Source organism: Nerophis ophidion, linkage group LG02 (assembly GCF_033978795.1).
Source record: "Nerophis ophidion isolate RoL-2023_Sa linkage group LG02, RoL_Noph_v1.0, whole genome shotgun sequence".
Classification (NCBI taxonomy): domain Eukaryota; kingdom Metazoa; phylum Chordata; class Actinopteri; order Syngnathiformes; family Syngnathidae; genus Nerophis; species Nerophis ophidion.
The window spans coordinates 40775397-40802538 of record NC_084612.1 but is presented as its reverse complement, the minus strand read 5'-3'; the positions used below and the strand labels follow the sequence as shown (position 1 = coordinate 40802538).

Sequence of the window (27142 nt, the reverse complement as noted above, 5' to 3'; positions counted from 1 at the left end):
AAACTCCCACACAAGCAAAGAGTGGTGTTGTGTTGGTGTGGCCAAACTTCTAATAAATGAAGGGTATATTTAATTTAAGTATACATTATTTTTTGTTTATTTTCTGCAGTTATTAATTGATAATGTGCAAATGTTCTACAACTGACAGCTTTCATTACAGTTGTCAAGTTAAAACCCTCCAGTGGTTTAGGACCTGATGCAGTCTGAGAGTATTCCAACTTCCTCTTGTTTCTGGCTCAAATCTGTATCTCCTGCGGAGGTTGCAATTTTGTTGGGTCTGGAGAAGGCTGACAGGCCAAGGGACGCCTTTCCAGGAATGAGCTCTCCCACATGGCACCGCCACTGACCCGTGTTACTGACTGTGACAGTCCCAGCACAATGGGGTTCTGTGGGCATTCCATACACATGTGGGAGGCACTGCCACCCACCCCAATTTAACCCAATTAAAACTAATCCTCTGGAGAGGGGATGGTTGGTAGAGACAAGGGAGTGAAATACAAAGAGACTGATGAGGAAATTGAAAGAGTTAACAAGAAGCGAACAAGAGTCAAGCTGAATTTTTCCTGCAAAGCTAAAACAAAGAGTCAAACAGAAAACCAGATTGAGGTGCAGACTTTACCTTGGCATGCTCCTGTGCGGTGGTTTGGTATGAAGCCTCTCCGACATGGGTGAGGCTGGGCTGGGCACATTTCACATGGGTGACCCCATGCCCGTCCCACTGTGGCACAGCACAGAGTCTTTGTGCACACAATACCTGTGAGCTGGCCTTGACACATCTGGTTGTTCACTGAGGCGAAGCACGGTCCAGTACGATAATCTATAAGGGCAAAGCTAGAATGAGTGCAACCAACAAGTTTTGAACACGATCTCCCTGAAAGGCGGCAAAGTCCTTCATCACCCTCTACTCCACATCAACCACAGTTCCACCGTGTGACACCGTAATGCCTCTTTGTTTATTTCCGACACTTTTGTGTAGTTACCATGTTCACATCGCGACGGTCAAGAAGGAGAATGTGACTGTCTTTATGACTGCAGAGACTAACACTTCATTAAGTTTGAATAGTGAACATTGTTTGTGTAATAAGTAAGTACTATAAATCATCGACATTAATCATATACAAGGGGTACTGTATGTGAAAAAATAGGCTAGTGTGGGTGGCTGTGTAAACTAGTGAGATTTTTATTTGTATTTGCTCTTCAAAACATTGTGGCTGTGTAAATAAACGGCCTGTTTATATCAGTTTTATTTAAACCTTGTCCTGTGTAAACATGTTTTGTACATTTCAAAAATATATATTGTGATTGATTCAACAAATAGTTAGTGTTGATTTTCATGACACTTTAAACTTCAACGGTAGCGTAAACCAGTAGAGAATAGGGAATATGTCCACCTCCCAAAGGCCACAGGCTGACTGACAGCTGTGTTTATGGAGCACACTCGGTGATTTCCACCTAGCTAGAACTAATGCTAAATAGCTTTCATTAAATATGAGTCCAGCATTTTTCTCTACTCCCCTCCAAAATGTGTTGAAAAGCTCATTCCCTTAATCCCAAAGTGTGCATGCGTTCATCCACACACATCTCCCTCTGCCCCACCACACACAACCCCCTTGACTTTCAAACTCCCTCTGAAAAATATCCAAGAAATTTATCAGGTGAAAGATTTGTGAGATGGTGAAACAAAGATAGCCGGAGCAGTGAGCGATTGAAAAGGGGGACAAGTTGTCCTTCAAGAAATAATTCGGACCAGATCTAAAAGCAAAAAGGATTTTCACGTTTCATAGCAGACAACAGACAGCGAAAGGAAAGCCGGAAACAAGTTCCAAAAGTACAGTTGTTTAAAACAAACGACACATTGTGCGTTTCCTGTGTGGACCAGGGCCCGGCCCAGGCCTGTCACATGCACCAAAGCCTCCACGGTGTCTCTGTCTCTGGCAGCAGCTCTGTGTGAGCTAGAACTGGGTCATCTATCTTCTTACTTTTCCCTCCCTGCTGCTTAGTCTCTGCTGCAAATGTATGCCTTCGATTGTTAAACTACTCCCTCTTCCCAACCACAAGAGAAAACTAACACATTTATACGTAATTTGGTACACCTGCACAATGCACATGCCTTAGCAAAATATCTGCATTTAAAAAGATGTCATTGCTCATTTTTGACTGACACTGAATAAGTATACAATGTATATATACATAATAATGTTCATTATTGTCGTATATAATTAAAATTATGTAACATTTTGCCCCACTTATTTCGCTAAATAAGGTAACCAGACTATTAACTCAAACAACGGGTTTTTCTTCATCTTTATCAAATTGTCACAAGAATGTTGGACTTTAAAATCAAATGCAATATGAAAAAATAGCCAATAGCTATCCAAAATTAGAACATTACACAGTACAGATTGTCTAATGGACTTAACTTGGATTTGAACAGATTTTACATGGAACGACATACAGTCCTTTACCATTAAAATGTACGTATTTTGCTGTGGTTTGTTGTCAATAGGTCGTTTCAGTATAACAATGGAGTAATTTGATGTGTCTTGCTGCTTTACACCATCAGGCACATTGATAGTATTGTTTACAGTCATACTAAATTACCTACAATAATAGAGTGAACAATGGGTTACTGTACACCACAGGTCGTAATTAAATTAAACGTGTCATATTGTATCTTGTATTACCAAATACCATATTTTCCAAACTGTAAGTCGCTGCTTCGTTTCCTGCGCTTTGTACCCTGCGGCATATAAAACGGTGCAGCTAATCTATGGATTTTTCTTCACTAACGGCTATAATGTTTTGCTTTCAATAATTAGTTTTCATAAAACACTGACGGAGACATAAAGAGGTGTGTTATTGTTTGTGCTATGGCATTGTCTTTTGGACGAGTTCACTCACTGCAGGTGCTACGGGTTGAAAATCTACTTTCTGTTTCGTGCCTTGAACTGGAAGTAAGTCCTGTTTCGTCTAATATTCGTCTATAGCAGGGGTCGGCAACCTTTACCATTCAAAGAGCCATTTTGACCCGTTTCACAAAATAAAGGATATAATAGGAGCCACAAAGCTCTTTTGAAATTTAAAATGAAATAACACTGCATACAGATTTTTTTTTTTTGCTTTGTACTATGTATAAACCAGGTGCCCCAGACACGCGGCCCACACCTTAATATGAAAATTAAACGTTAGAGTGGCCCGCAAGTTTAATATGAATGCCGCTTGACAGCATCATACTTGCCAACCCTCACAATTTTTCCGGGAGACTCCCGATTTTTGGAGTAACTATCCCCGCGAAAGTCTACTGATTTCCCCCGAACAACAATAATAAGGGTGTGCTATGAATGCATTGTCTTTAGCGCCCTCTACAACCAGTACTAACAGCTTGCCAGCCAAGTCCCATGTTATATGTGGCTTACGCAAATAAACGTAAGTGACTGCAAGACATACTTGTTCAACAGCCATACAAGTTACACTGAGGGTTGTGATATAAACAATTTTAACACTCTTACTAATACGCGCCACACTGTGAACCCACACCAAACAAGAATGACAAAAATTTTTCGGGAGAACATCCGCACTGTAACACAACATAAACACAACAGAACAAATACCCAGAATCCCATGCATCCCTAAATATTCCGGGCTACATTATACACCCCCACTACCGGGGTTTGGTGCTAGCGGCGGCGTATAATGTAGCCCGGAAGAGTTATGGATGAATGGGATTCTGGGTATTTGTACTGTTGTGTTTATGTTGTGTTACAGTGCGGATGTTCTCCCGAAATGTGTTCGTCATTTTTGTTTGGTGTGGGTTCACTGTGTGGCTCATATTAGTAAGAGTGTTAAAATTGTTTATATCATAACCCTCAGTGTAACCTGTATGGCTGTTGATCAAGTATGCCTTGCAATCACTAACGTATATAGACAGAGACTGCATACTTCATGTGACATGGTGAAACCTCTCGGATAAATAGGAGACGGTAAGTATGCTGCAGAGCCACATCAGAGTGGTCAAAGAGCTGCATGCGGCTCCAGAGCAGCGGGTTGCCGACCCCTGGTCTATAGTGTTTCTGCTCGAAATGATTCTTCCTCACTCAAGAACCGTTTATAAGTTTTACAATATAACAAACAATTCATACTTACTAAACCGTTCCACATGTGATGTCTGAAGAAGGGTTTTCACGCATATTTGTGCATGCTATTGTAATCATTTAATCAAGCTGGTGTCATTAGCATTAGTGAATATGCTAACACCTTTACAAGTGTCCATGTTAGTATTACTAAATTACAATAAGATTCTTCTTGAATTGTTTCAGTTTCGTAAATGCACCCACACGTCAACGTGAAGTTATTGAGTCTGTTTAGCTGATTGGAGTGCTAGCTTCTGCTGCTAGTGGGTCCATGACAATGACTTCTGTCTTGTTTGATCAGCTGTTTTACCGCTGTGTTACAGGCATCATTTGGAAACAATTGAGGTATAAACATTTGCAAAATGTATATACTGTATCTGCGGCCAATATATATAAAAACATTTTTATTCCCTCAAATTTGGTGAGTGCGGCTTAAATACTATACTCTATAGCACTGATATTACGATAATTCGACAAGGGGTGTCAGGTGTTTCAGATCATTATACCTCCTAAAACTACAAACCCCGTTTCCATATGAGTTGGGAAATTGTGTTAGATGTAAATATATATGGAATACAATGATTTGCAAATCATTTTCAACCCATATTCAGTTGAATACACTACATAAACAAGATATTTGATGTTCAAACTCATGAACTTTATTTTTTTTTGGGCAAACAATAATTAACTTAGAATTTCATGGCTGCAACACGTGCCAAAGTAGTTGGGAAAGGGCATGTTCACCACTGTGTTACATCACCTTTTCTTTTAACAACACTCAATAAACGTTTGGGAACTGAGGAGACTAATTGTTGAAGCTTTGAAAGTGGAATTCTTAGCCATTCTTGTTTTATGTAGAGCTTCAGTCGTTCAACAGTCCGGGGTCTTCGCTGTTGTATTTTACGCTTCATAATGTGCCACACATTTTCGATGGGAGACAGGTCTGGACTGCAGGCGGGCCAGGAAAGTACCCGCATTCTTTTTTTTACGAAGCCACGCTTTTGTAACACGTGCTGAATGGGGTTTGGCATTGTCTTGCTGAAATAAGCAGGGGCGTCCATGAAAAAGACGGCGCTTAGATTGCAGTATTGGTTGTTCCAAAAGCTGTATGTACCTTTCAGCATTAATCGTGCCTTCACAGATGTGTAAGTTACCCATGCCTTGGGCACTAATGCACCCCCATACCATCACAGATGCTGGCTTTTGAAGTTTGCGTCGATAACAGTCTGGATGGTTCGCTTCCCCTTTGGTACGGATGACACAATGTCGAATATTTCCAAAAACAATTTGAAATGTGGACTCGTCAGAAAACAGAACACTTTTCCACTTTGCATCAGTCCATCTTAGATGAGCTCGGGCCCAGAGAAGCCGGCGGCGTTTCTGGATGTTGTTGATAAATGGCTTTGGCTTTACATATTAGAGCTTTAACTTGCACTTACGGATGTAGCGACCAACTGTATTTAGTGACAGTGGTTTTCTGAAGTGTTCCTGAGCCCATGTGGCGATATCCTTTAGAGATTGATTTCGGTTTTTGATACAGTGCCGTCTGATGGATCGAAGGTCACGGTCATTCAATGTTGGTTTCCGGCCATGCCACTTACGTGGAGTGATTTCTCCAGATTCTCTGAACCTTTTGATGATATCATGGACCGTAGATGTAGAAATCCCTAAATTTCTTGCAATTGCACTTTGAGAAACGTTGTTCTTAAACTGTTTGACTATTTGCTTCTCAGTTGTGGACAAAAGGGTGTACCTCGCCCCATCCTTTCTTGTGAAAGACTGAGCATTTTTTGGGAAGCTGTTTTTACAACCAATCATGGCACCCACCTGTTCGCAATTAGCCTGCACACCTGTGGGATGTTCCAAATAAGTGTTTGATGAGCATTCCTCAACTTTATCAGTATTTTTTGCCACCTTCCCAACTTCTTTGTCACGTGTTAATCGTTTCTTAAAGTGGATCATATTAGTACATTGCTTGACTTCCTTGCTTAGTCCATTCCATAATTTAATTCAAAATATTGACATGCTAAAGGTTTTAACTGTTTTTTTTCCTTACTTGGGTTTTAAATGAGATTTTCCTCCAAGGTTATATTTATCCTCTTTTGTTGAGAATAATTGTACATTCTTGAGCAGCAGGTTGTAGTTTGCTTGGAACATAACTTTAGCTGTTTGGAAATGCAACAAGTCATTGAATTTCAATGTTTTTGATTCAATAAATAAAGGGGTTTGTATGTTCTCCAGATCCAACATCCAAGTGTTACCTGGACACTAAAGGCAAATGTTTTAGTAAATTAAAGTGAAATACAAGTGTAGTGCTGAGATAAGCAGGGAGAGGCTGAAAGCTGGAGGGAGAAAGTGATGGTGTCATTTCATCCGTCCCCTTTCTGTCTCTGTGAACTGTGAGCAGCTGGGGGATCCACCCTTAGCCTGCTCAGCTGGGAGTGTTCGCATGTGTCCACGCACGCACACACACGCACATAAAAACACGCACACACTCATACAAACATGCAGAGCTGGAGATAATGTCCCAACCCACTCATCTATAGTCTGGCCAACGATGATCTCAAGGCACACCAAAACTTACAAGAATGTTGCTCTCTTTGCTTCATTGCTCTACTTTTGGAAAATCGTTCACAGCTATTTGGAAAATCGTTGACATCCTCTCCGTGCAGTCTCAGTAAACATGCACCATGATGTGGAAGTGGAGGGTTAATTTCCAACTTAAGGCAAGCTATTTAATGTTTGCACCAGTTCCAGGTCCTGTGGAACACAATAGAAATGTCCGCCTCGCCAAGGAATGGTGCGTTGTGCACAACAACAACAACCTTGCCAGGCAGGAAGTGGGTCTAAAAAAGTTCCCTGGATTAACTCCAAGTTGCACAAAAGACATATGAACTTTTCCATAGCCACTTTTCATAAATATCTCCCTTTTGCTGACTTTACTCACACACCTTTTCATGAAATGTGCAATATTTGTTGAATATACACATCAGCGACACGCCACAACGTTATGAGCATTGTACAATTGCCTGTTGGTCAATTGCAGCATGCAGCTTGTTTTTGTACTGACCGCTAGTTTGTTCTCACACTGAAATATAACACTTATGTACAATTAAACATGTGCAGGTTTGCTATGTGTAGCATTCTGCTAGATTTTAGTTCATGAAAAGTGATTTGTTTTATTGTGTAAGGGTTTTAAATTGGAAAACACGATTTTTCTCATTCAGTTAAGTTTCAGTTTATTTCGAACATGCATACAATACAATGTAATGCATCACATATGACCAACATGCCGGGCTGTAGTTAGCTGGAGGCGTGTCTTAATGAAATTAAACAATGGATGTCCGCTAACTTTTTGCAACTCAACGCCAAAAAAACGGAAATGCTGATTATCGGTCCTGCTAGACAGACACCGACCTCTATTTAATAATACAACTCTAACATTTGACAACCAAACAATTAAACAAGGCGACTCGGTAAAGAATCTGGGTATTATCTTCGACCCTACTCTCTCCTTTGAGGCACACATTAAAAGCATTACTAAAACGGCCTTCTTTCATCTCCATAATATCGCTAAAATTCGCTCCATTCTGTCCACTAAAGACGCTGAGATCATTATCCATGCGTTTGTTACGTCTCGCCTTGATTACTATAACGTATTATTTTCGGGTCTCCCTATGTCTAGCATTAAAAGATTACAGTTGGTACAAAATGCGCCTGCTAGACTTTTGACAAGAACAAGAAAGTTTGATCACATTACGCCTGTACTGGCTCACCTGCACTGGCTTCCTGTGCACTTAAGATGTGACTTTAAGGTTTTACTACTTAGGTATAAAATACTACACGGTGTAGCTCCATCCTATCTTGCCGATTGTATTGTACCATATGTCCCGGCAAGAAATCTGCGTTCAAAGGACTCCGGCTTATTAGTGATTCCCAAAGCCCCAAAAAAGTCTGCGGGCTATAGAGCGTTTTTATTTCGGGCTCCAGTACTCTGGAATGCCCTCCCGGTAAAAGTTCGAGATGCCACCTCAGTAGAAGCATTTAAGTCTCACCTTAAAACTCATTTGTATACTCTAGCCTTTAAATAGACTCCCTTTTTAGACCAGTTGATCTGCCGTTTCTTTTCTTTTTCTCCTATGTCCCACTCTCCCTTGTGGAGGGGGTCCGGTCCGATCCGGTGGCCATGTACTGCTTGCCTGTGTATCGGCTGGGGACATCTCTGCGCTGCTGATCCGTCTCCGCTTGGGATGTTTTCCTGCTGGCTCCGCTGTGAACGGGACTCTCGCTGCTGTGTTGGATCCGCTTTGGACTGGACTCTCGCGACTGTGTTGGATCCATTATGGATTGAACTTTCACAGTATCATGTTAGACCCGCTCGACATCCATTGCTTTCCTCCTCTCCAAGGTTCTCATAGTCATCAGTGTCACCGACGTCCCACTGGGTGTGAGTTTTCCTTGCCCTTATGTGGGCCTACCGAGGATGTCGTAGTGGTTTGTGTTGTGGTTTGTGCAGCACTTTGAGACACTAGTGATTTAGGGCTATATAAGTAAACATTGATTGATTGATTGATTCAAGTCCTCAACTGACTCAGGATCTGGAATCTTTTCCTCCAGATTTGGTTCAAAGTTCACAAATTACTTATTGACGCTTTCAACTACTTCGTTCATATCATCATTTTTTCAAGTTTCCATCTAGAAGTTTTTAGGATAGTCCCATTTAGCTCCATTTTTAATAATGCTATTTAGGATGCCCCATGTTGCTCTCATATTGCTTTTGTTCTGGTCCAATAATTGACTGTAATGTTCTTTTCTACATGTTCGTAGTATGCCAGTTAGCTTGTTCTTATACGTTTTTTACTTATCTTCTGCTGCTGTAGATCTTTGTGTTATAAATGTACTATATAATGTATTCTTCTTTTTGCAAGCATTTTTCAGTTCATTTGTTATCCATGGTTGATAATTTTTATTTTGCTTCTTACTAAGTTGTTTCAAGGCATAATGTTTGTCATAAAGAAAGTATTTAAAAAAATACCATATGGATCATCTACATAATTTTCACTGTATACACTTTCCCAAATCTGTTTTCTCAGATCATTTATGAAAGCTGTCATCTTTACTCTGTACATATTCTTCGAACATACTTTTTGTCATCAATGTTCCTTTTCTTGTAGTTTCCGTCATAGATTATGAAAACTGACAGCTATCACTGAAAATATTATCAATAAGTGTGGCTCTGTGTCCTGAGATTAGAATAGAATAGAATACAATAGAATAGAAAGTACTTTATGGATCCCTGGGGGAAATTTAGCACCACAGTTTGCTCACAATAGACAATAATAATCATAAATAATATATAACATATATTATATATATAAAATATATGAATGGTATAAATATATTCTACATATATTCTACATTTAAGTGCAGTCAAGAAGGAACATATGGATTATACAGTCTGATGGCTGATTCTGCTTGGCCTTGTGATTTTAGTATATAAACTCAGGGTTATACATTGTGTCTATAAAGTCATCTATGGGCTTTTGTTTGTTGGGGTCAAGAGGTCAATGTTGAAGTCTCCACATAAGAAGGTTATTTTTTGACTAATTTCAGTAAAAGTTGCCTTAATCCAGTTCTCAAATATGTCAACGTTTGATTTAGGGGATTTATATATACAACTGATCAGTAAGTTTTTGCTATTTTCATGACATATTTTAATGGTGATACACTCTAGCTAGTGACATATTTTTTACCACTTAGTAGTTTAGGTTTTTCATCACGTACACAGCTAATCCCCCACTGTTCTTGTTTATTCAGTTGATATAATTGAGTTCATATCCTTCCAGGTCAAAATCCATTCCTTTTTTAGCATCCATCCATGTTTCTGAGATAGCGATAACTTTGAAGGGTATGTTGAATTTTTCCAAAAAAATGCTCGTTGTTGTTAATATACAAACTTCTGCTGTTTAAATGAATAATTAACAGTTTGTCATCTATTTTAATGTTTCTGTTGTGTTGTTCTTCTGTATAATAAAACACTTATTCCTGGTGTGAAAGAAAAAAATTGTTTCTGGATCTATATATTTATCTAATTCTGGACTATTGTAATCTATGCTGCTGAAGGTTTTCAGTTCCATACTTTCTTGCTCACTAATGCGGCTGCGGTTTTCCAAAATCTAATTAACGACATCCTCTGGGACATAATCAATCAATTTTTTTGGGGTACCTTGATGACATTCTTATCTTTTTCAGAAATCTCCAAGAACATTTCCACCACATCCATCTCGTCTTACAGAGGTTAGAATTGGCTAATTATTCTAAGCTGAGAAGTGACAATTTCATTTGCCATCGGTGATGTTTCTGGGGTTCATCATGGAGAAAGGCCATCTCAAACCAGATCCTGCCAAAATCCAGGCAGGAGTCGAGTGGCCATCTCCTACATCAAGGTAACACTTTCAAAGGTTCTTAGGTTTTGCTAACTTCTATAGGTGATGTATCTTCAACATAGTAGCAAAGCATGAGTAGTAGTTGCCTTTTCTTCACTAAAAAAAATGTTTACTAAAGCCCCAATTAGTAAGCACATTGATCTTGCTTTCCAATTTTTTGTCGAGGTCGATGCATCAGATACAGGAGTTGGAGCAGTTCTGTCGCAGCTTCACCTTTGTGCCTTCTTATAGCATCGCTGCACAGCGGCTGGAAGAAACTATGATACGGAAAATAGAGAGCTGCTGGCCATCTTTCTCACGCTACAAGAGTGAAGGCAGTGTTCGGAGACAACTGCTACACGATTCCTGGTTGTCACAGATAATAAACATGGCATTTATAAGGACTGCTCAAAGACTTAACTCCTGCTAAGCATGTTGGTCATTGTTTCTAACATGCTTCAACTTCTGTTACCTACAGACCCGCAACACCAAGCCCGATACGCTCTCCGAAGTTTACAGCTTTGCCGCTGATGAAACCACTCCGGATACATCATACCTGTGGCTTGAGTGATAGGAGCACTCCAATGGAAGGTGGAGAGAAAGGTCTTATTTGCCACCTCCAAGACCAGGGTCCCTGACAAATTTCCTGAAGGCATCATAAACCCATCCATAAACAAGGCAGTCACAGCGTTCTGGACTCTTATAATTTTGAAAGTTCTTTAAGGTGTAAAATGGGCTGGGTTGAATAATTAAGTAGTTCACAAAGTCAGGGCATGAAACAGCTGGGAAATGTGGTGGTCCTTGGTCAACTCAGACTTGTCAATATTTCTGCTGTTTTATCCTTCTAAAGACAAAAGGACTTTTTTTCTCTCATGACTCACAGTATTTCGCCATTGTAACACATCTGGTGCAGTATTGTTTTCTAAGGAAGAGTTCGGAAATATTACGTGTAGCGTTATCGTGAACGTTGACGCTAGCGTTTTAATGTGGCTTCTGGCAATGCATTGTGGGATACTTTAGCCAAAAATCTAAAGCCCTCTATAGAGGACCGTCAACCTGTTGACTGAATTGTTAGCTATTCAGTTACGATTTCAAATTAACAAAAAACTTATGTGTTCATCTCTTATATAAGGATTGTGAATGATAAACAGCACATCTCATTCCAATTTGTGCATATTTCCAGTATTACTGATCTGATATTACGGTCTGAGTGCAGAAGCGCTCCTCCAGTGACGTAGAAGATATTCGGGCGAAATATTCACAATGGCCAACTGAATTTTTGGCATTTTGTGATGTTGAGGATGGTGTAGCACAGTTGGAAGAGTGGTCGTGCCACCAACCTGAGGGTTCCTGGTTCAATCCCCACCTACTACCAACCTCGTCACGTCCGTTGTGTCCTGAGCAAGACACTTCACCCTTGCTCCTGATGGGTTGTGGTTAAGGCCTAGCATGGCAGTTCCTGCCATCAGTGTGTGAATGTGTGTGTGAATGGGTGAATGTGGAAATAGTGTCAAAGCGCTTTGAGTACCTTGAAAGTAAAAAAGCGCTCTACAAGTATAACACATTTATGTTTAGACACTATTTTCACATACTCTGCGGATTGTAAATACAATTGAATATGGTTTATTGGATACAATAAAATACAATTAAGCATATAAAGTCAGTTTCTTTTCTTACACTACTGGTACTTGAACTCAATCAATCAATCAATCAATGTTTATTTTTATAGCCCTAAATCAAAAGTGTCTCAAAGGGCTGCATAAGCCACAATGACATCTGCGGTACAGAGCCCACATAAGGGCAAGGAAAACCTCACCCCAGTGGGACGTCGATGACAATGACTATGAGAAACCTTGGAGAGGACCGCATATGTGGGCAAAGGGGAGAACGAAAGCAATGGATGTCGAGCGGGTCTAACATGATATTGTGAAAGTCCACTCCATAGTGGATCCAACATAACAGAGAGAGTCCAGTCCATAGTAGATCCAATTCAATAGCGCCATTCCCGTCCATAGTGGAGCCAGCAGGCAAATAAGACTATTTTGTGTTCACACCTTTTGTGTGCATTTTTTGTTTTTCTCACATTTTTTCTGTGCATTCTTCAATATTTTTCCTTACTCCCTTTTGAGTGTGCTTTGTGTTATTATTCTTATTATTTCTTCCCTGCGTTGGGGTCCTACTCAGGCAAAGCCGATTGTGACAAGTACAGCATTATTAATCTAGTTTACTTTGTCTTCTCCACCCAAGTGTTGTGTCATTAGTTAATGTTAGTAAATGTTTGGACGGTATATTTTAGCTGCACCTTCCAATTTACCTTCTGTACAAAAATGAAAAAAGTATGTGTCACAATGTCCTATTTACAAATTGAATTGAGTGGGTGGGCTCCATACTGGCCACTTGGGGATACACACAAAGACACATGCTTATCTACCACTGAGGTTTTCATTGGGCTGGAACAGATAGAAGCAATCCAATGAGGCATTTAAGGGCATTGCTGTCATGTCCCACTTTGCCTAATTTCAGCTCAAACTCTTACCGCAAACATAATGGATCTCAAATGCTGGGTAACTTTGTATGCATGCGATCTTCAGCCTTATAGACGGATCTGACCAATCCCACATTCCAGCCTAAATTACATTTAGAGGCAACAAAGAAAACGTTGATGATGTACCAGCCTGCATTTTTGGACCAGTGAGTTGTTCCTGCTGGTGTGGCCAGGCTGGTCAGCAGACTGCTGATGTGTTCATCACGCAAGACAAACTTTGCATGTCCCAAGCTGACTACAGCTGATGGTCAGGTCATGTGTGTGTATAAGATATAGCATTCAGTCATCAATATATTCCTGTGAAAGTGACTTAAATGAAGCCAAAACCAGAAATTGTGGCATGTTCTTGTCTTGATCAAGGCAAAACACAACATGGCCTCTTTACAAATGTAACATGGGTAAGTGAAGAAAATTACGTCAGCTTCTTGACAGATTAATGTTCAGTTTATAAAAAAGTCAGAGAACAAAGGCAAATGATTCCAACAACAAAAGGCTAAAACCATAATTCAAACTAACCTTTTGGAAACTGAATCATAAGGTTTGGTTTGGCTACAACATTTCTGAAATAACAACCCTATTTACCCTCTTGTTGTCATGGATACCTCACCACACTAGCTGAAATGGACAACGTGGTCTTCTTTCACTTGATGAAACAGACCAAAAACACACAAAAATGTTACTCATAAACCAAGCCACGGGCAATGTGTTCCACAAGAGCCACATTAAATATCAAATTACAGTTTATCGACTCAAAGAAATTACAGTTTATCAAATTAAAGTTGTGGTTGAATCCACAGCTAAACTCTATGTTTAGTATTTGTGCTCAACATGCCAGCTTGTTAGCTAGCTACAACCAAAACCTAACTTAATAAATCAACTACAAGCTACTTGCCTTCCTAGTAGCCTGTGTGTTATACCGAACGTTTGCACTCTTCCACTTTGCTTGCATTTGTTCTGTGATGTTTGTCATAAAATACAGGATATGACAATTTATAACCAAAACTAATGTACAGTAGATCTCTGCAAAGGCATTTTCGGGATTCATGGGACAAGAATTTGCAATAATAAATTATTCATCATAATTTGGAATGGATTGGATTGGCCCGATCATATGTCAAACAGTTGCCATCTTAGAGCAGTCATTTGTCTATATATCACACATCAACTGCATGCATAGAGACAATGGGTGATTATGATGACGCCGGTGTTAATGTGATAACTGTAACTAATTACTTTTTAAGGAAAGATGACCAACACTGCTAAGCACACATTTTATCATTTGTAGTGTAAAACATGTATATTACCTGACAAAATCTAAAATATTGCGTTATTTAGTGTAACAATTATACCCTGGGTTCATATACCTATACGGATGCAGGGTGTGCATCAATCCCAATGGGATCGGCCCGATGCGCGTAGAGGTGGGCCAATAAAGTTTATATTTCATGTTGTAACTGGGACGCCAAAAGATGGCACTGAGCTTTCCGATAGGCATTGGAAAGATGTAACTGGTTGCGGGATTGTCCACAGAAAGATGGACTCAGCCCGGTGATAGGCTTAGCTAAGATGGACACATGGAGACGATTGGCTGCCACGAAGCTGACCCATTTTGTAGGCGGTTGTATTATCCATTTCTACCATATATGGACCATATATGGGACGGCGTGGCGCACTGGGAGAGTGGCCGTGCGCAACCCGAGGGTCCCTGGTTCAATCCCCACCTAGTACCAACTCCTCACATCCGTTGTGTCCTGAGTAAGACACTTCACCCTTGCTCCTGATGGGTGCTGGTTAGCGCCTTGCATGGCAGCTTCCTACATCAGTGTGTGAATGTGTGTGTGAATGGGTAAATTTGGAAGTAGTGTCAAAGCGCTTTGAATACCTTGAAGGTAGAAAAGCGCTATACAAGTACAACCCATTTATTTATTTAATTTATTTAAAATCTGCTGACATCACTAGTGGTATGTTACAAATGGGGCAAATTCCAAACGGCTCTTTTATAGGAAGTATGAAGGAAGGCAAGATTGCTTTATAAATATCTACGCCATGCCTCCACGGCTTGAGTTCACATTTTCAGTGCTGACAGGGATAAAAAGTTAGTTTTGCATAATAGGGCCTTACATTTCTGGGAGTGGGGCTCAATTGAAGCTAAACAGATTGCTGACGGGGCTATAACCCTCCGTAGCCCCAGTGTAGCATTGCCCCTGGCTTCACAGGGTTCAAAACGAGCCACTGTGGCTTTCCTCTTCTGCCGTGGGCTGTGCAAGTGTTTGATTTGATATGCAGTAAAGCCTGTTTTTGAATGTTAATATCGCTGACAATCACCCCCAAGTCATCATTAGATGGACCTGATATGTCAAAAGGCATTAATAAATCATGGGAATTTTGAATACTTCCATAACTGATGAGGGTACTTCAGCCGGGATATGCTCATTTCAAAAGTAGATGTACAGCCCCAAAATCTTTTTATTGTTTTCATTTCGCTGCCCCGCCCTCCACCATTTGACCAAGTAGAAACTATGTGAGTGTGTCACATCCAGGTTGCCAGTTACGCACCACCACCTTCGTCTAACTACTGCCACTTCTAATGTTACTAAACGTCAGACCTTTGAAAATCTAAAAGGCCTCGTTACGATTCCCAACTTATTCATGACAAAGCCAAGAACAAAACAAGGATTTGAATCAGGAATGACTTTGAAAGATGGAGACAATTGAAGGCCGAGAAGATTTTTTCATCCCACGCCAAATTTGCTAATTTACTCATTGGTTGGTGAGTAAGGCATTTACGTTTTCTTATTACTTGTAATAAATGGAAATGAACATTTTGTATACAAACTATATCGTCCAATACAGTCGATGACCTTGTCTAACAAAGCTAGTATGTTCGTGCGACGAATGCTTTGATGGTGCTCCTAATGCTTAGCATGCTAGCCCGGTCAATGACACATCGACATATAGGCTAACGGGGGAAATATATGCCCGTTAGCCTGTATGTCGGTGTGTAATTGAACTGACGGGCAAAATATATTTTTGACAAACAAAACCTATGTGGATATGGGTAGTGACAGTGCCTTTTTCATTCTCAATAAGCTAATACACTGAGGAAATGGGTTCCAACATTAGCACGGCTGTCATGGCAATGTGAAATATATGGAGACAGCCAAATCACGTGATAAAATAATTTCTCATCAGTGTTTGCATATTGTGGACTACATGTACCAAGTTATATGGCAATCTGAAACATCTGAAACAGTAGCCTTTACTGTAGGCATACCTTGGTAAAAGTTCTCTTTAGTTTTGGGCATAAATTAGGCTGCTAAGCATGCTCTACTTATTTTCACCAGTATAACCCTTGCTAGCGTTGGTTGTAGTTTGTTTAAGTCTTTGTTTTCTGATAGTACTGACAATAACCAAATGGTTGCCATTTGTTGTGATATTGTACGCAGGCATGACGTACTTCTTCCTGAAAATAGCCTAATTTCTGTGTAAAATGTGTTAGAGATTTGTTATTTACAAAACGCTTGTCTAGTCATTTATTATGGTCACAGCACCTCAACCACTAGTAAGAGGCAATGGAAGTTTGAAGTTCTTTGGAGTAGCCCAGTCGATCGAGCTGGATTCGGCTGCGGATCTGGCAGCCTCAGTCAGGGAGAGGGGCAGGGGACTACAGAATTTTGACCGTGATTGCAGTACCATTTCTGGCCTTTAAATATGAATTGATAGTGCAGCCTTATATTTGACTAAAACTGTTATTTTTATTTAATACTGCTTATGTATATTGTATTTGTAATATGATTACCGCTATTGTGGTGCAAGTTCACTTTGAAAAAAGGAGGGCGGCCACAACTCAGAAGGTAGTTTTAGATATCTTCATCTCCCAGCACACATCCATGTGTGCCAAATAAATAAAGGCCCTAGAAAAAGAACTTACTGCTTTTATTTTTTCGTACATGAAGTAACAATACCTCAACGCGGTTTAGGGTCACACAGTGTTTGGCGCTGCAGGGGTTGTCTTTAAAGTACGCTCAAATTAAATTATTTTCTTATTTCATAATTGCATTTTTAACACTTAAGACAGTCTTGTGTGCAGTTCAAGTTTAATCTGTCCAATTTAAAAATCTTAAAATCTGTTTTTTATGGTGAAAATAAAAAATAAACTACATTTGTATTTTGTGACGATAGACAATTTCATTATTGAATCGAACCAAATCTTTTAATAATTTAGAACCTTTTGAATCAGATACGAGGCAAACACAAGCTGGTTTCTCTGTATGAAATCTACATTTTTTTTTTCTTACTCCCTGTGAGAATAAATTCTTACAGCATTGTTTTGTCATGTGACCTGTTATGCATATGCAAGATAAACAATAACATCAATTTGTTGTGTGTGTGTAGACCTCCACATTTAAGAAATAATAACTTTGTCGGAGTCACACCACCTTAGAGGCCAAGCTTCCACTGAGGAAAGGAATAGAAAGCAAAGTCACGTGTGTCACACTGTGCTTTTAGCAGATAAGGGACAAGAAGACAGCAGCCCATTAGGTTTAAAGAAAACAGAGGACAAACCTAAGGCCAGACACATCTAACAGGATCCTAAAGAGTGTACTAATTGGGAGCTCGGCTGACAATCCAAATATTAGCTTTACAAAGACACCACTCTGACCTCCACGGGTCATCACTGCAACAGACCTCCAGCACGTCAACTCTCACACGTTCTACTCTTGAGATGTTGGACAGACTTGTGTACTTTGGAGCGGTCACGACCACATGAGGTTAGGAGGGCTTCAGTTAACGGAGAGCACACTTTTACAAAGACATTGCATTTCGCACAGCCCCGTTGCAGAAAATGTATGTTTAACGCTGGGTGCAAAATGTCATAGTATAATTGCACAATAAACCGCATTGGGTGCCACAAATGTAGTTTCAGTTGCAGAAGACCACAGATAATAAAAACATAGCTTTGCAACCAGCAAAGGCAGTGGATGATCATGAAAGAAAATGTGAAGCAATTTGTTGGTCATTACCTCGCTCACACTGAGCCCCGGTGAAGCCGTAGGTGCACACACATCTGTTGGGAGCCACGCATCTTCCTCCGTTAAGGCAGCCATTTTCACATACCGCTGGACACAAATACACATCACACATTAAGTTTTATCAGTAAAATTAATGCTCTTATCCATTCCTGTTAGGGATGTTAGCTTAAGGGATACTTTGCTTTAAATTCTAAACACTGATCCATCACATGATAACTCAAACTTTATTTTCAAGTGTTTTTCATGGCTTTGAATGCAGACTTAAATGTCATTGTTACAGGCTTCGCTACACATCTTCGCCAATATTGTGATACACTCATCACCCATGGGAACTATATTTTTTGATAGACTGCATATAAAAAGTATATCAAGTCTACCATATAGCAGTGTGTTTTAACCATTGGGTAGGGGCCCCTAGCTCCCCTTAAAGGGCCGCCAAAAAATATATGGTTCTCATCCACATCGGTACTCAGTTGTAATAAACTTTAGTTATTACAGTATCAAAGAAACAGAAAAAGTCCGGAGCTAAAGTCAAAAGAAGTTGTTTACGTGCAAAAATTATAACTAAAGTGCCGAAGTTCTATTTTCATTCGCATTTAAATTTTATTGACAGTTTATTTGAGAAACATATATTCGCAATGTATTTATTTTAGCATTGTGTAATTTTATGTTGATATTTTTCATCAGTTTTATAAGTCCCTTCTTTTGCAGTATTTTTGACTATTATTTATTTTGTAATCAGCCTGACCTAAGACTTGATAAAAATCTTTAAAATTAACACATGGTTGAATATCATCTGACAAAGTTGTCAATTATAAACAGGCTAGATATAATTATTAATCCAATCAAAATCAAGAGTGAGGTTACTAATTCAGTGTTAATATTTGAGTGAGCTCCAGGCTCTTCAGCAGTGGAAAAGTTTAGCCCCAAGGTTAGAAAAGTTTACAACTCCTGCCATATAGCGCTTCTTGGAGCTACACAGTCTGTCAGAGACAGTTGTGGTGGACAAACACAGCTACAGATACACAAAACAGCGTGTTTAAGTAGTGCTTACTAAAACTACATTCAAACGGTCAAAGTTTGATTTTGGTTGACACTTGTCCAATGCACAATTGTGGGACCTCTGAGAAAACTGTTGAAAAGTAGAATAATATGTGAATATAACTGTGTTTAACATCCCAATTAATGCAGTAAGGCATAATATATTCAACGGGTTTACTCTTGAATCTCGTCAACCATAACAAGATCAACGACTTTACAAAGTCATTGGAAAACAGAGGTGTGGACTCGAGTCACATGACTTGGACTCGAGTCAGACTCGAGTCATGAATTTGATGACTTTAGACTCGACTTGACAAAATGTAAAGAGACTTGCAACTCGACTTAGACTTTAACATCAATGACTTGTGACTTGACTTGGACTTGAGCCATTTGACTTGTCAAGACTTGCTACTTTCCCCAAAACCCAAACATTAAAAAGTTATTCAGGAGCGCTTCGTATCTTTCATTTTGTACTTGCGTCTGTCAGCGTGTTGTTCCCGTCAGCTTGTATGCTCTCAGTACAACATCCAATCAAATTAGTACTACGTTGTTTTCGTTCCACAGCACTCATCCAATCAAATTGCAGGAAAACCAAGGAAGAATAATCGTCAAACAACGCGCCAGTGAGAAAAAAATATGCCAAAGTTGGTTTCGTTCGAGTATAAAAACCACGACTTGGTCAACAAAAAATGAATTGCCGTGTGCAAAACATGCAGTTCAAATATTACAGACGTAGACGCAACAACTTCAAACTTTGTTCGACTTTTGAAGATTACAAAGAAGGGTACATTTTGATTGTAGGCTCAAGTTTATTGGCTGAGTAACGTGACTTTTATTTGCTGTGTAGTTAAATGAGTGAAGCTGTAAACTCACTGCTAACGTTATAACCATAAACATCTTATAAGTAGACACAGCATCGAGCGCTACTGCCTACTGCCGCTGACGAGACGAGACGCGCAAGTGCAATTCATTTGGCAGAAGCAATGAACTGTAAGCGCATTTAATTCATCTTACCTCACTGAATACCACTGATTTTCACCTGCTTTTTTGTCATACGTGTAGCTATGATAAAGGACACATGTTTTGGTGTGTTTTATTATTCATAGTTTGCTTAACAGTAATAGAATATTTCTACATGCAATAAGTGACCAGACGTCCCATATCAATACTGGGAATATAATCCCAGAGAAGGGGGAAAAAAACGGTCAGCTATTTTTTAATTCAAGAAACAATATGAGTAGGTTATATATACATGCGTATATTCTACATAAACAATGTATGAATACATTAGATATATATATATCTTAGGGACCTATCGACTCTCTGTTGCTGCAGCAGCAGAGAGTTTATTCTGTCTTGACACTTTGTATTGATATTTTGTATTACATTCTTCCCTTAAATGATCATGTTTACAGTGATTGTTTTATATGTATGTTGCTTTGGATAAAAGCGTCTGCCAAATACTTAAACATAAACATATATAAACACGCCGAGGGCTTCACGGTGATAGAGGGGTTAGTGCGTCTGCCTCACAATACATAGGTCCTGAATAGTCCTGGGTTCAATCCCGGGCTCAGGATCTTTCTGTGTGGAGTTTGCATGTCCTCCCTGTGAATGCGTGGGTTCTCTCCGGGTACTCCGGCTTCCTCCCACTTCCAAAGACATGCACCTGGGGATAGGTTGATTGGCAACACTAAATTGGCCCTAGTGTGTGAATGTGAGTGTTAATGTTGTCTGTCTATCTGTGTTGGCCCTGTGATGAGGTGCCGACTTGTCCAGGGTGCACCCCGCCTTCCGCCTGATTGTAGCTGAGATAGGCACCAGCGCCCCTCGTGACCCCAAAGGGAATAAGCGGTAGAAAATGGATGGATGAAAACACGCCGTGTCATACCAAAGACTATAAAAATGGGACCCATTACCTCCCTGTTTGGCACTCAGCATCAAGGGTTGGAATGGGGGGGTGAATCACCAAAAATGATTCCCGGGCGCCCACTGCTCCTCTCACCTCCCGGGGGGTGAACAAGGGGATGGGTCAAATGCAGAGGACAATTGTGTGTGACAATCATTGGTACTTTAACTTTAACTTTAACCTGAAAGTCTTTATATCAGCTAAAACCACCAATCTGTTTGACTGGATTCAGAATAAAACCAAATTCTGTCTTACCCAACAATGTTAGTATTTGAATATTGTTACTTGAAGATTTATTCCTGGTTACATTTATACTGTTAAGAAAGTATTGTCTTATATTTAGCCTAAAATGAGAATGCATCATAATCAGTGGCGACTGGTGAATTTTGTTTTAGGTGGGGCTGAAAGTTTATAAACCAATACATGTAAGGCCGTCATCCTCCCCCAGAAGATTTCTTTGTGATTTTCACATACAAATATTGAAGATCTTTGCTCCTTCACAACTCTGTGGTAATATTCTTTTCACAAAATACAACCATCCATCCATCAATTTTCTACCGCTTATTCCCTTTGGGGTTGTAGGGGGCGCTGGTGCCTATCTCAGCTACAATCAGGCGGAAGGCAATAGTACATTAATGTTTAATCTTACTTGTGGAAAGTAATCCCGCAATTCCTATTTCCAACAGTCCGCTCATTTGAGCAGGAAAACGCTGAACACCATCTTTGTTTTCTACCTGTCAACTGTCAGTTTAGGCTGCTCGCCGGCTCCTCAACACCACTTCAAGATGGGGGCCAAATTGCTCGCGTCACAGCAGCCAATGCGGCGTCTACTTATAAAATGTCTATGGTTATAGCGTCATTGCAAACACGGCAATCTGTTGCGTCCACTGCAGTTCGCTACCTTATTCACACTTTTCGTCAAGTGATTTTTTTTCAAGCAGGGTTGCATGAGGTACCGACACATAACAGCAATGTAACATTAGATGGCGGTCAGCAGCACCGCATATTTTAGCCACCTACAAAAAGATAAACAGTCAAATAAAGGTCATTTAAAATATACACTATATTAAGAATATGTGTACATATTGCATAGGGCCCTAACATGTAAAAAGTACAACTCTGTTCATTGTTATGTTCATGTATTTTCTATGTTTTTCATGTGTACGCACACATAAACACACATACAGTATGAGATGAGATCAATAAGATAAGGTAAGAACAGGATGGAAACTGCTGTGGAACTAGTTACAATGCAAAAAGACATGGAAATACAATGTTAACACTTTTGTGATAATAAGTACAGTTGCACTTGTTTTTCCAAATTTGTTTATTCTGTAAAGCAATGAGTTAAATGTTTAAAATGACTGCTTAATAGTGCTATTATGAATTGCAATGTCAGCACTATTTTTTTCCTGCAATTTCAAATACACTTGTTTTAATAAATAAAAACAGCGTTTAGAAGCATACACAATCTGTGTAAATATATCAGTCTGTGGTTGAAAGGACTTGAAAGGACTCAAAACTAAAAATGCAGGACTTGGGACTTGACTTGAGACTTTCTAGTCTTGACTTTGGACTTGATTCGGGATTTGCCTGTCTTGACTCGGGACTTGACTCGAGACTTGAGGGCAAAGATTTGAAACTTACTTGTGACTTGCAAAACAATGACTTGGTCCCACCTCTGCTAGAAAATGCATGTTCTTATACTACTACACTAGATCGTCCTATGCATTCAAATATTAAAATATAAGTGTGTTGCAAAATTGAAGGTTGGTCGCATTGTGAGACTATGACCAAAAAAATTCAAATGTTAGTGCTGGTATAGGAAGCGGACAAAAGATTATAAATCTAACGTTAGAAAGTGACATAAACTTTGCTCTGTGATACATTTTAAACTTGTTTTCCTGGTTTTGAAGACAGTCTGGTAAAAGTCAAGCTTTACACAAAAACATAATAAAGGCTGCAGTAACACTTACGTTGACCACAGTGGTTTCCCACATAGCCTTTCTGACAAAGGCAGTTTTCCTCAGCACACGTTCCCCCGTTCATGCATCGGATGTTGCAGTGCTGAACTGTTGGCAGAACGACACAATACACACATGAAAACACACAAATGTGAGTAAAATATAGTCCGGACACAGTTTTGTTGAAACTCACATATATTTTCCTTGAAATGTATGGTGTATAAACAGAGGGGCACAATGGATTAAAAGGAAGGGAGCAGCAAGAAAGAAACCTGTTGACCGTGGATCTCCTCCAACACACACACCTACACATCAGACTTACTGTACACACAATACAACTGACAAGATGGCTGTAATTGCAACTGTATATGGATAGATCACTACAACCAGTACAGGGTGTACCCCACTTCCTGCCCTATGACAGCTGGCATAGACCACAACCCAGATTTAGAAAATGAATAAACGTGACTTAGTGCTCTATGCCTCAGAGGAACCCATATTTGTGCATGTTCTTTATTAATTATACAGTTCCGGGTCACACCCTGGGTTGGTCACCAGAAATTGTGAACAACTGCATTGCTGACTGTTTGATTATTAATTAATTAAAATCCAAACAGCACTAAAATGAGTTTGCTTAGGGTGCACTCCCACTTGTGGTCTGGGAAAAAAATATACAGTGGAACCTCCATTCATAAACCACTCACTACAGACGAAATAAAAATATGCTTTGGTGTACGAGCCTTCTCTGAGAATTCGAATGTTTCATACACTTATGGTGGACAGCGCAGCACAGCCATTTTGTACTCGGAAGCACATCCATTGTGGGTGGTATGATTGATCTTTGATGCTCATTCAGTCAGCACAGCGGTGCGTTAGTTGCATGCTTTTTAAATGATTTTTCAGTGTTTTGCTAGCTCTACATGAGTCCAAAGAAAGCAATGGACAAGAAATATGTGGTTTGAAACATACAGGAAGTATCCGCAGCGTTGTCAATAATGCCTCCTCCCCCTTTCTTCCGCTGCCCACCAAGAAGATGAACCGACAAGGTAAAGTGGATGTTATTTTAATTTTTTTAATTATTATAGCCACTTGGCTGCTAAGGTTAAGGAGTTTTGAGATTTCAAACTGTGAGTGCACTACAAGCCTAGTGACTGTGTGTGCCCAGGTCGGCAGGGCGGATGCAAATGAGGAAAGTTATGCTAGTTGTTGTTTAGATTTTTTTATTAAATAGAAAGTTGATCCATCACCCCCTTGTTATGTTTGTTTGAAATACAGTACTCTATATTGCTTTAAATCTGTTCAAGGTGTACAAACTTTTTTTTAAATATGGACTTTTGTGGAGGCTGGAACCCATTATTCATGTCTACATTGTTTCTTATGGAGGAATTTGCTTTGCTTTGCTGTTTTGTATGTAGTAACCCTGTTCAAGAACCAATTATATTCATAAATCGAGGTTCCACTGTACTTGGTAGTCACTTGCGTGCATTACTGTTAGCAGTCTGTTGTAATTTTTACAGCCGACCGCGCAATAAAATATATGCATAAAGTTGCAGCTCCATTGGATGCCGTATGTGACGTCTACACAGTCCGGTGCAAACTCATACCTCCAAAGCAACATGATGTCCAACGGGTCACATTTAGGTAGTAGGATTTTTGTTTTCAGGGTGGAATTTTTACAAGCTGACAACATGACATCATATCCATTTTTGGTGACTTGGTGTGGTCAATCGGACCAAGAGCCATCTCTCAGGTGGTCTCAGTCCACCTGTTTGATCTTGTCTTGACTTCAGTGGTCTTGTTTTCACCCTTCAGTAAACGAACCGTACAAAAAGAGCAAACAATCTAGAGTTTCTTTAACCGGACCAAAACTGAGAAGTGTGAACACACTCTTAAGCACTTTAAGGAAAGACATTAAGATGGTTATAGTGATGTTTACGGTGTCAAGATAGGAGAATGGAGGAGCTGTTTACCCACCAGACTTGGATCCGCAAGATGTGGCGATTTGGCCACTGGGACAGGTGCACATGTTGGGTCTGGAGCAGAAACCATCTCCACAAGAACTGCGACAGATTGCTGCAAAGAGTACACGACACACCTTAGCAATGTTCCATTTCATGGAGTCTTCATTGCGTGTGAGAGTCGATTTAAACAATGCATCTGCTGCTGGTTTTGAATTTCAGTTGCACATGGTGTAGCTTTAACTATGATCTCAACCTCATTATGAACTTTCCACTATAATGATTCTAAATATCAACGCGGCTACAGTAGAAATAGGGCCAAATCTTCTTTTAAACCCTAATCATAGGCAAGTTATAGCAGACCGCATGGGACCAAGACAGGTTTTTTTGGACTTGCCGCGCCATAAAAGTACACTACTGAGTGTTTTTAGTCGCTCCTGGCTATTTTTCACTCTGTTGGCTTTCTTTCCCACAGTCTGTTGTTGGCTTTGCTGCACGGCCTCCGCTCTGGTCAGGTAGAGTACAGCCGCTGACCCCTAGTCCCTGGACCCCACTGCTAAACAATGTCATGAGAGCCGCAACAGGCATCCTGGCAGCCGGCCGGGCCCGCCAGACTGCAATCATATGAGGCTACAGCCTCTCAGACCTTCCTGTCGACTGAGGGAGGGGAAGAGAAGAGGTGGCTGAGAAAGAGAACAGAAACTAGAAAAGGAAACTATCCAAAAGACCCCTGGTGTAAATGATTCAGAATTTAAACTGTCCACTTGCTCGAGGTCATGTTGTCTGATTGCACATGATTGAAGGGACTTGTCTCTAATTTATAAACATCCTTATCCACTCTGCACTGCAATACCAGTCCTTTAATTAAGCAAATAAATGCAGAGTTGAAACACACCATCCCTTATGGTGTCAGGAAAATACAGCAGACACTGCTTGCTTACAGTGTCAGAAGTCAAATAAACAGTGAGACGACTCTGTAAGCCAAGTGTATTATGATGTATGTGTAGTTGATTTAATATGGAGCATACTTACGGACAATGCACTGATTTCCTCCTGTAAGAGTCTTCCAGCCTGGGCAGCAATAAGCATTGTTCCTTGAGCCGCACACATTGGGTCTGTGTAGACAGGACATTAAGAGTTTATCATTCATGGCCTTCTGTCTACCCAGGAACAATGTTTGGGAAAATGCATGAAAGGAAAGTGAAAAATGAAAATGATTATGGTCAAAATGGAGTGCACTACATGGCTGCAACCCACAGAGGTGCAGTCAGTTCAGTCTCAGCTAGGTTATGATCTGAAGAAGAACGTATGACCGATGTCAGCAATGGGAAGTTGAGCTATTTCCAATAAGACCTTCACTATGGCACAGCTCCTTCTAGCGTCATTGTTCTGCTTAGTTTAAAACACTAATCTATTTATAATTAACCCTCTGGAATGGACCTATAGTGTCTTTAAACTGAAGCGGAGTTGTAATTGTTTTTTGGCGACACTTGATGGCCAAAATAATTTGAATAAGTTATTGTTGTGGACACTATTGTTACTGAATACTTCCTGATACGCTTCTGCCTTGGGTAATTTATATCGTTAGTAAGATTCAACTATTATTATTCGATACTTGTTTCAATTGACAAATTTGGAGTTTTAGAAAAAGTATTTTTATTACATATGTCCAGTTTGCGTGCTATTGTGTACTTAGCTGTTGTGTAGCTGCTATCTCTTACCTTGCAGGCACAAGACATTGGTACAACGTTGATTATACATACATGTCCTTTAAAACTGACTTTGAAACAACGAATCAAAATAGTTGTGTTTTTAAATTGAGACAACGTTAATGTCTAACATTGGATCTATGTTGTTGGTTGGGAAATGACCAAATTTCAATGGTCAAATCAACATCACAAACTGACAGTGAATAAACGTTGTCAAAAAGCATGTTGTTTCAACGTTGAACTTGTGTTGTAAAATATTAGTTGGAAATAGACCAGAATTCAATTGGGTAAACATCGACATGTTTTTCTCATGTTAGGTTTAAGTTGCTCAATATCAGGACCTAATTTTAATAGGTTTGTAACGTTGTTTTAATGTCTTGTGCCTGCCGGGTAGTAGCTTATTGTCTATGACCATGAAAGATCAAATA

At 39.8% G+C, this 27142-nt stretch overlaps 1 protein-coding gene across 1 annotated transcript in view; it reads right to left on the bottom strand.

Moving 5' to 3' along the window:
* The window catches only part of fbn1 (fibrillin 1), a 107003-nt gene that overhangs the window by 65590 nt on the left and 14271 nt on the right, over nucleotides 1-27142 (bottom strand). Inside the window, exons 3-7 of the mRNA XM_061883818.1 lie at nucleotides 26038-26120; nucleotides 25022-25120; nucleotides 23060-23155; nucleotides 18125-18220; nucleotides 620-817 (exon numbers count right to left, since the gene is read on the bottom strand). Of these exons, the coding sequence (XP_061739802.1) occupies nucleotides 620-817; nucleotides 18125-18220; nucleotides 23060-23155; nucleotides 25022-25120; nucleotides 26038-26120 (572 nt within the window). The remainder of the gene's footprint in view (nucleotides 1-619; nucleotides 818-18124; nucleotides 18221-23059; nucleotides 23156-25021; nucleotides 25121-26037; nucleotides 26121-27142) is intronic.